Source organism: Lycium barbarum, chromosome 12, assembly GCF_019175385.1.
Source record: "Lycium barbarum isolate Lr01 chromosome 12, ASM1917538v2, whole genome shotgun sequence".
NCBI lineage: Eukaryota > Viridiplantae > Streptophyta > Magnoliopsida > Solanales > Solanaceae > Lycium > Lycium barbarum.
In genome coordinates this window covers 100,865,339-100,876,106 of record NC_083348.1, presented here as the reverse complement: position 1 = coordinate 100,876,106, position 10,768 = coordinate 100,865,339, and the positions used below count along the sequence as shown (strand labels likewise).

The 10,768-nt window shown below is 33.6% G+C and overlaps 1 protein-coding gene across 1 annotated transcript; it reads left to right on the top strand.

The window, feature by feature from the left end:
* Positions 1-1,565: 1,565 nt before the first annotated feature.
* On the top strand, positions 1,566-3,261 carry LOC132621642 (vegetative cell wall protein gp1). Its single transcript, XM_060335979.1, has 2 exons — positions 1,566-2,029; positions 2,129-3,261. Exons 1-2 carry the CDS (start codon positions 1,840-1,842, stop codon positions 3,040-3,042), a joined length of 1,104 nt encoding a protein of 367 aa, XP_060191962.1. The 5' UTR covers positions 1,566-1,839; the 3' UTR covers positions 3,043-3,261.
* The last annotated feature ends 7,507 nt before the right edge of the window (positions 3,262-10,768 follow it).

Sequence of the window (10,768 nt, the reverse complement as noted above, 5' to 3'; positions counted from 1 at the left end):
TTGTGACTTGTAGTATTTTTTATATAGCTTCTAAATATGTAAGTTCTATTCAAAAAACTTAAAGATTATATGTCCGAATTCACACCTCATTAGTTAGTTTGACCCTTGTAATTCAAATCAAGACGGTCTTTTTTAAACAGATGGAGTAGCACTTAATCATGGTTAAATGATAAATACAAATATATGATATATCTATGAAAAATATATATATTCTTCATTGATTTGGTATAAACATTGAATGCCAACAAAATAATATAACACCCACGGACACCCCTACTAACATATATACTTTTGAGTCGTTCCAATTGGACCATGCACGTTAATGTTTGGTTATTTTCTGCTAACTACATGTACGCTAATTGAGCTTAGAAATTAGAATATCCATGAAGTGAAATGTGGGAAAACTAGCTCATACAGAATCAGAAAAAAGATGAAAATAATAGTTAAACTAGGACTCATATATAACTTATTAAGTAATTTAATCCGCAAAGATGTTGACTTTAATTCAGAAGATTAAGCTTTAAGAAAATGAGTGATGATTCGCATTACCTGGTGCAAATTCCAAACTCGAATTGATTTGATAGGATCAGAGTCGTCCATTATTTTTCCTTCCTAAATACGGCTTCTGGCCTGAAGCCAAGTTGGAAGAAATAATATACCTCTATTCTAATTCTGACAAAAAGATTGACGTCCCTAATTTTCTTCTAATAACCCGTGAAGAGAGAGAGAAAGATCACGTGTGACAAAAGTATCATTTTCAGCTCCAAGTATATGATGAAGAGAATATTTATGTCACTATCATCGAAATTATTGCACCCCCAAATTACAAAGTCAGTATTTGCGAAACTGCTTGGGCAGGTTATTAGGGAAACCTCTTTTGCCAACTATGCTATGTATTAGGGTATTAATCTTATTTATCTGATCTAACGAGATTCTGCAAGTTGTTTTGTGGATTTTAAGAAGGATTAAACAGGTTTAACAAACACGTGGGAATCGCTCAGCCGTAAAGCACTTTTTATAGTCAAGTCGGCATGTAATATAAAGTTAGGAACAATTGTTGATCCTATGAGATGAAGGGTATTAAAAGTTTCATATGACTGAAGAATGAGATTTCCTCAAAATTCCATTGTCAGTTAAAAGGCAAAGTTAATTTCCTAACTGTAAATATTATAATGGGCATCAATCTCGTGGTCATGGCCGACCTAAATAAAAGTGTGGATAAGCAAAAACTTAGTAATACATTATGATACATATGCATGTCCCTACTCTTGTTCCAATTCTATAATTGTTAGTTATTGTGAGAGAATGGACAATTCTTTTTTTCACAAGTTCACGAGGGGTCAAAGATTTTTGTGGCTGGTATAGAGGCTCGTGAACCTACTGGGACCTCAACTGTCTCTCCATCGTATTTTTCATTCCTTACCAACTAAAAGACAAACCACCTATGTTGAAAAGAGAGAGATACAGACAAACAAAGTTACTATTATACCTTTTTAATTAATACTGTTTCTGCTTATCTGTCCCAAAAAACTTTCTCGTTTTCTTGTCTCTGTCTGGTGGTAGTAAGGAGATGAGTGTAATTACTGTTGCTAGCTTGCAGTTCACTGGTCTCTGCATGAATGACATAAAGAGGGCTTAGCCACTTCCCTTATAAATTAATGTCAAAGAGTTCTGAACTTCATGTCTCAGTATCCCACAAAACTAGAAGAACCACATAAGATACTTTAGCCTTTCTAACTATAGAAAGCCAAGCAAATGACCCAAATTCTCTGTTTAGAAACTGAGAATTCTTATGGTTGTTTCTGATCTTGAAAACAGAACTTTACAGGAGACCAAAACATGATGAATATCAGAATATCTTGGGTTTGGATTGTAGTCCTCTTTCTTGGTTTCACATTCCATAACCTTTCGACTTCACAGGCAAGGAGCACTAGCCATACGCATCACCCAACTGCCGTCGTTGTGGGAACTGTTTTCTGTGATACTTGCTTCCAGCAGCAATTCTCAGGGGCTAGTCACTTCATTTCAGGTTCATATTTCTTGTCAAAATATTTAACTATATCATCTTTCTTGTGTTTCTATTGAGCGCTTTCAGTTCATTAATGAGCATTTAAATCTCTGCTTTTAGGTGCTACTGTTGCTGTAGAATGTGCAGTCTCAACCACTGAATCAAGTTTTTACAAGGAGGTGAAAACCAATGAGCATGGAAAATTCAGTGTAGACCTTCCTATCTCTTTAAGCAAACATGTCAAGAAAATCAAGGGATGTTCTGTGAAGCTGATTAAGAGCAGTGAGCCATATTGTGCTGTGGCATCGACAGCAACTTCATCTTCTCTTCATCTCAAGTCGAGAAAACAAGGGACTCACATATTTTCTGCTGGTTTCTTCACATTCAAACCTCTTAACCAGCCAGATCTATGTAGCCAAAAGCCAAGCATCCAAAATTCAAAAAAGAAATTAATAGATCCTCAAAAGTCTGCTATTTCAAATCCTAATGATCCCACATTTTACCCACCAATTCAAGATCCACCAGCACCAGGTACTTTACTTCCACCTCTTCCTAGGCTACCTCCTTTGCCATTGCTTCCTCCTTTGCCAGATCTTCCAGGACCTCCAGTATCTAAAGAATCTAGCAAACAGTACTCACAATCAGAAGCGGCAGCTAAGCCAAGATTTTTCAATCCAATAGGAGGACTTCCCTTGCCTCCAAATCCACTTCTTCCACCACCTTCAATCCTTCCTCCAAACCCATTAGTACCTCCACCTTCCATAATTCCTCCAGTCATCCCCTCTCCTCCTCCTTCCATATTTCCTCCCTTATTCCCTTCTCCTCCACCTTCAATAATTCCTCCGATAATCCCTTCACCTCCACGCCCTCCACCTTCATTGTTTCCTCCATTTATCCCACCACTCATACCTGGTATAACTCCATCTCCCCCACCCCCACCCCCTTCTCTCTTCCCACCTCTCCCTCCACTCATACCTGGTATTCCTCCAGCTGCTACTTCTTCATCTCTGCAAAAGAAGAACCATTCTCCTTAGTCCACAATACAGTTACACAAACCCCTGCAATATAGCTAGCTATTACTTTTTTATTATGCACTGTGTGTAATTCTCCATAAACCTACTCCATTTTGTTTTACTACCTTTCTGTTTACCTTTGTAATTTTCTAATGCTCAGTTCCATCTTGTTTTTGTTAGACATCAAGGTGATTGTATGATATGTAATGCTACTTCAATAAAAGCTAAACTTATCTGTAACTGAGTATATATATCAAATCATGGCTATTGCTAGTACATAATTAACCTTTATTATCAAGAAAAATTGGTCAACCTGCTTGTTACATACTTCAGGAACCAAAAGCCTGAATCTAGTTTCTGAACTCCTGATCAAAAGAAAAGCTGAATTAAACTAATTCTTAGCTTTAGAAGTACTGGAAACTTAACACTTACAACTAGATTTGTTACTTAGATGCTAATACTAATATTACTGAAACTTCTTTTATTTTATGAATGTTAAACCCTATCCGAGGGTCAACCAGAAACAGCCTCTCTACCTCCCAAGGTAGGGGTAAGGTCTACATACACTCTACCCTTTCCAGACCCCACTTTTCACTTTTGTAGGATTTCACTGGGTATGTTGTTGTTGTAATGTTAAATCCTGTCCCGTATACAAAGCAATTGTGCAGAAAGAATCTTGCAATTCTTTTAATGGTAATTGCCTAAAAGGAATAGCAGCACCTAAGCAGGTATACGGTTCTCCTCACTACGTAGAGTTCTGATTACTAAAAGAACTATACCAATAATTTTTCAGTTATCAGCAATAACAACAATATTGATCAACTTCTTTTTTTACCCTGGCAACTATCAAATCACCTTCATTATTTCCATAGTTATTGGAGGTTTAAAATTTGAAAAACTAATGAATTCCTTACTGGCTTTCCATTAAAGCAAAAAGTGAAGTAACAGTATGTTATAAGGGAATATTTGACAAGGTGATGACTAATTTGTATAATGCCCTGGCTCCCTTAATTCGGAAAAGATTATCAGCTATGAAAAAAAACCATCTAGACAGGAAAAAGTACAAACATTTAGAGTGAAGAGTAGTGCAAAACCCGAAATTGTCACGTTTATTCATCTGTACGGATGAAGCAATATTAATAAACCCAAACCATGAAACTCATATGACTTTATGGAAAACTATGCCTGTTTCAGGAATATTAATAAACCGAAACCATGAAGTTCATAGACTTTATGGAAAACTATGCCTGTTTATCAAACATTCTTAAAATTATGGAAATAACTGATTTTATTTCACAATTTGAATTCATTGTAGCATTTGAAAATAATTTCACTTCAGGGTCAACTTAATGTAATGGAACTGTGTGTTGAGAAGGATAAACTATCTCGTTTCCCATAATCCCATTTCCTGTTGATTTCCTTAACTCTACCAAAACATGGACATGAACTGACATGTTTCTCGATCCTGCATACCTTAATAACTGCATGTGTGATCTGATGAATAAAATAATGCGAAGAACGAGGAATTAAATAGCTGTGTCCTAGACTCAGTCACAAGTATATACAACAAATAATAAAGCAGTAAGATGTATTGCTGTGAAGTAAGCATGTGTATTCTGTTCAGAACAAATTATGTTAATGTAACAGCATTATGTAAGCCTGGAAAAAATGAATCACTTGATCAAAACTTACAATAACCATCATCAACTTCTTTCACTAGCCTCATTCTTCTTCCCTTCCCAAAAAATAATTAAGTGACGAATTATTCCTTTAGGACAACAATATTAATACATTTTCTTTGACTTATGGTTTAGAAGCAATGTCATCATATACCAGCAGCTAGAGTTCAGCAACTAGACTTCTCAAAAGCCACAGATATTTGAGAAAAATGTAACATCCACAAACCTTTTTTATCCATCAAAACATCAATTTCTCTATTTGTAGCAATAACAAAAGAAAGAAATATCCACCATGAAATAGAACTCCAGCTTTGCTATGACAAATTGCCCCTCACAGAGACTTCATGTGCATATCAAAATTAACACCTCTATTCAATTCTTTGAGATACTACGAACTCAATATCAATAAGAAACCAAACTCACAGTTAGATTCAAACTTCTCTCATTTTCTGAGCTGTTTTTATCCAGAGAAGAGGGAACAATAGCGCCAAAAAACATTTCTGTAGTAGAAATAATACAAACCAGTAGGAAAGCTATGCGGATCTCACTGGAAAATATAACATCCTGAGAAAAAATCTTCTGAGCCAAACACAAATGCCTTATATGTTCTCGTGTCTTGATGTATAGGAAAAAAAAAAAAGGGAAGAATAACAGAGAGGAAATGGATTAGAAAATTAGTTCACTTTTCAGAAGCAGTATTATAAGTGTCATGATTCATGAGCAAAAACTTGAAACATCAAACTGTAATTGAGCAACCACAAGACAGATAATCACACATGTATAAACACAGAGAAAAACACCCCCATTGCTGACCCAAAGGCTGAGCGCATTATCCAAGGCCTCAAGTACTTTCAGATTCATGTGAACCCTAAAAGCCTCATACCAGAATTGACAATGGTGTGTAGATGGCGGGCAGAGGATAGAATTTGAAAAGATAAAAACAAATTGGAGGGAAGATAAAATAAATAAAGTTGGCTTTGATTTATATTTTATACCACTTCTTGTCAATGAAAAAGTACTTATTTCTGACCTTAATTTGCCGGTAATACTTTAATTAAAAAATCAAGTTAATTATATTTAACGAATGTCTTAAACTTTTAATTATTCAAATTCAGTTATTAAGTGCATTTATCCATCTTTAATTGTTCAAATCTTAATTATTATATAGGCGTCTGGCCATAGATTCTAAATATTTCTCACTTTATTTGAAATTTATGAAGTTTGGAGATGGATTTGTGTTTGGTTATACATTTGCGATGAGAGAATAAAGTACTTTGAATGGAGATGGATTAGAAAAATAGGTTTGGCCACTTCTTCAAACTTGGAATCCAACTTTAAATTTGTTTGAAAAAATTTGTAACTAAAGACTTATAGTGAAATAAAGTGAAAATTAATCCAAAAAATAAAAATAAAAAATTAAGTGTGCTTGAATTTCTTATTTTTAAAACAAATTAATGGGTGATGCATTGAATAGATCTGAAATAAGATCTATAACAAAGTTTTAATATCATTAAGATGTTACATCTGGCTCCGACCGCTAACCACTTCTAGAGCCCGTTTGGATTGGCTTATAAATTGACTTATAAGCTGTTTTCAGCTTTTTTGAGTGTTTGGCTGGCCAGCTTAAAGTCATTTTATGCTTAAAATAAGCTCAAAAAAATAATTGGACCCATTTGACTTAGTTTATCTAAAGCAGCTTATAAGCTGAAAACAGCTTATAAGCCAAAAAAAATAAGTTGGACTACCCAACTTATTTTTTTCAGCTTATAAGCTGCAAACAGCTTTAAGCTGTAAGCCAATCCAAACGGGCTCCTAATGACATTGCTTGACATTATCAATTACGATCTCACAACCATCACTACCACCAAACACTATGATCACCAATCACCATCACCAGCCACCATTTACAATCATCATCATCGACTGTCATTACCAACACATCCACCAATCACAACCGAAGGTCACCACACCGATCACCACCATTATACATCGCCAATCACCTTTATCAGTTACTGCAACGATTAGCTACCACTTTTGTCCACTATAATTTTTAGTTGGCATCACCAACTACCCATTAACCACCAGGTTAACCATTTATGTTGTCAGTCACTATCATTACAAGATACTATCCACAACCACCACCAACAACCAACACCACCGCCGACCATCACCATAGGTGGATTCAGGATTTAAATTCGATGGGTTCAATCTTAAATTCTTAGCATTGAACCTATTATATTTTTGAAGTTATGAGTTCATATCTACTATATCACAATTTTGTAATTAATATTTTACACATAAGTTTATGTTTTGCGTCAAACGTTAGGGATTTATTTAAACCCGTACCTAGAGTGTTAGATACTGATGGAATCCTACAGAAAATACTTCAGCACAAACATTTGTAGAGAGTTCTTCAAAGCTTGAAGCATATCAATTAAGACACTATCCTTAAGATATTTCACCCAGTGTAGGTGTATCTCAGGATTCAACAAACTCTTTCAGTATAAAAGTAGAAGCAACCCAGTAAAATATATTACAAAGGAGGAAGAATTTCTCTGGATCTGCTATTCCAAAAGAACTGGACTTGAATATATGTAGGTAACAAAACCATCTCATAAAATGGCATAAAGATACCCCGCGTTTATAGAACCTCAATGATCATATTAAAGAGGCTAATGAAGAGCAAATTAACGGCCATACAAAGAAGTAAATGTCAAGGCTAAATGTGGTCTGGTTGCTGTGGTAATTAAAGGAATTAATGGGTTAATAAAATAGGATAATAATGGTAATGACAATAGAGAATCAGTTTCAACGCCAAAGGTTTAACGGCTTGAAACTTATCAATATTATTTCAGAATTAGCCATCAAGGCTATTCAAGGTTAACATCAAAGATGATATCTTTTTGATATATTAGTATTAATTTTTCGACAGATACGCACGCCTCTGACTACCATTATTGGCCATTATCACTATTGATTATCATATTATTTTTAAAAACTATTACATTGTTATTTTTAAAAACTATTATATTGATATCGTATTATATTAATTAGTATTTTATTTGAATTTTATATTTATTAATTTTTAAGTAAAAACAAATTTTATATATTAAAATGTTGAAAAAATAAATAATCATAATTTTTTATTACTCATATTTTAATATTCAATTTTCACATAAATCAAATATCTTAATTTAAATTCCGTTTTAATCGTAATAAAAACAAATGAAGTCAATTTAAACCAAGGAAAATCAATTCTAATATTGAATTATTAGACAACAAATAGCACTTGCACACCTTGGCAGCACACTTTCCAAAAGGTGACAAAAAAGTTCCACAGAATGACTTGGAGACTACTCTAGACTCGCATTTTTTCTAATGTACAAAAAAGTTGTCGTCACTCATCTTTTGATTTCTTGCTTTAAACCGCCTTTGACAAGTAATTTCCCTTTTTCACGACTTCACCAGTAATTTTCCACGTATAAAACTTTCTTCGTAGGTGCTTGAAATTTTTAAATTCAGAATTGTGTTTGATTATAGTTTTTACAGAAAATATTTGATTGTTTGAATGTATTGAAAATAAAAATGTGAAAGAAAAAATGAAAGTAGAGTTTAGGTATTTTTCAAATTCCAAATAAAACTTCAAATTATAAAGTTCTTTCAGGTACAAAGCTAAATACATGACTCGGCGGACGGTCTTTGGAAAAAACTTTAGAAGTTTGTTTTTCCCGAAAGTGTTACCGTTTTATATTGATATGTCATTTTCAATCCGTTGTATTTTGGATGCTTGAAGGCCCTGCTAAAGTTCCTCTTTATCATTGATTATTGGCCATGGTATCCATAGCCTTGGTTTTTTTTTTTTTTTTCCCGAATAAATACTAATTTTGTTTTGCTTACTCCGATCGTCGAGCTTGATCGACTTGAAACCTCTATTTGGTAGAACATATAAATGTCCCAACACATTTAAACCAAGCTTATAACTCGAGAGTACGGATCGGGAAAGGATTAGAAGTTTCTCATATATTTTCGTGCATGTAAGAATAGGATATTGCACTGAACACTTCCAGAATAAAACCTTGGCAACACATGAAATGACCATCATTTTTTAACATCTAAGCAGGGAAAAAAACCATAAAATAAACAAACCTAAATTTTGCCCCTCACATTCTCTTCTGTATACTATCGACATATTCAAACGTTTTTAACAAAAATTTTGAAACCTTAATATAGTTGTAAGGATACGGCGTAAAAGGAAAACGCAGGTATCCAACTTCATTACAATGAATACTTTTCTCTTATGATATATATCAAACGATTATTATTATATACGTCTATCACATTACAAAATACATTGTTGACTAATTCAATGAAAAGCCACAGTACCAGAATCTGATTTATATTGCAGGATTCAATCCGTATTTGACGTCTTTTTTAAGAGTCCGAGCAACATAAGATTTGATATCATCATCCATATTGGAGGATTCAACCCATATCCGATTGTTTTTTTGTTTTTGTTTTAACAGAGTCTCAGCAACATAAAATCTGATATCATCATCCATATTGCAAAAGTCATTGAAACCCAAATAAAGTATTTCTATAATAAGTAATACTTTAATGGATAAGATATAAGTTGAACTGATCGATCAGTCCTTCTGCAGCATGCTCTAAAGCTTAGAATCTATTTATGGCTTCGTGACTCAATGCTAACAAACATGACTGGCATCTTTGGTTTTATGTCAATACTGCGATGTTGTGGAAACGGCTGATGTAATTTCGAAATTTTGCATTGCAATCACCCTTTAATGCATATGTTCTCCGAGGTCTTGGATCTCTTCTCATTTTTCTTTATATCTATATAAATCTATAACTGAAAGAATTTGGAGCAACATACTGTCATAAACAATAAGTCGGTACCCGAAAGAATAATCAGTGTTATAACTGAAGCTCTATTTAAATGTTAATTACTCCATTATAATCAGTATTGCAGTCACATGGATTATTACTTGTAGAAAGGAGACTCGATTAATGTTTTTTTAACATGAAAAATTAGAAGAAAAGTCAAAAAAATGAGATAAAAGATAAATAGCAATGGTGGTCACAGAGAAGCGCCACGTTACCTCGTCTATATATATATATATATATAGAGAGAGAGAGAGAGAGATTAATGAAGTTTGGATATGAATTAGTATTTGACTGTATTTTTGAGAAGGAGAGAATAAATTATTTTGATTGGAATTTGGGAAGATGGAATTGGAAAATAGGTTTGAATACTTTTTCAAATTTGATGTTCAACTTCAAATTGAATTTGAAAATTTTATAACCAAACACTGATTTAAAAATAAAGTGAAAATTAATCCAGAAAAAACTGAATAATTCATCTTTAAGTGTGCTTGAATTTCCTATTTTAAAACAACTTAAGGGTGATGGTCTAACTAGATCTAAATTATTAAGATTTATAACAAAATCTTAATATCCACCGCTAACCACCTCCAATGACATCAACTATGATTATCAATTACCATTACCCACAACTATCACTATCATCAAACACCATCACTAGCCACCATTTACAAACATCAACACCGACCATCATTACCACACATTCATTAATCACTACCGAAGATCACCACCATCGGTCACCATTATATATCGACAATCATCGTTATCAGTTACCAGAATGATTAGCTACCACTTTTGTCCACTACAATTTTTAGTTGACATCACCAACTACCGCCGCCACGTTAATCGTTTATGTTACTAGTCACTATCATTACAAGCTACTACCCACAACCATCACCATCAACCAACATTAACACTAATCACCATCAGAGACGAATTCGAGATTTAAACTCTATGGGTTCAATCTCAAGATTTTTAGCACCGGACTTATTATATTTTTAAAGTTATAAGTTCATATCTACTATTTATCACAATTTTAACAATTTTTTTCACATAAATCTGCTTCAAAAGTTAAGGGTTCAATTAGAGTGCTAGATATGCCTTTGACTATCACTGTCAGCCATTATCACTATCGACTATAAAATTTATTTAAAAAATATTATGTTGAT

What these genes read in the sequence shown, in the direction of transcription:
- LOC132621642 (XM_060335979.1), top strand. Translation starts at nt 1,840, where the DNA reads ATGATGAATATCAGAATATCTTGGGTTTGGATTGTAGTCCTCTTTCTT. An exon ending in GGCTAGTCACTTCATTTCAG is followed by an intron (nt 2,030 to 2,128) that starts GTTCATATTTCT and finishes CTCTGCTTTTAG; the next exon opens with GTGCTACTGTTGCTGTAGAA.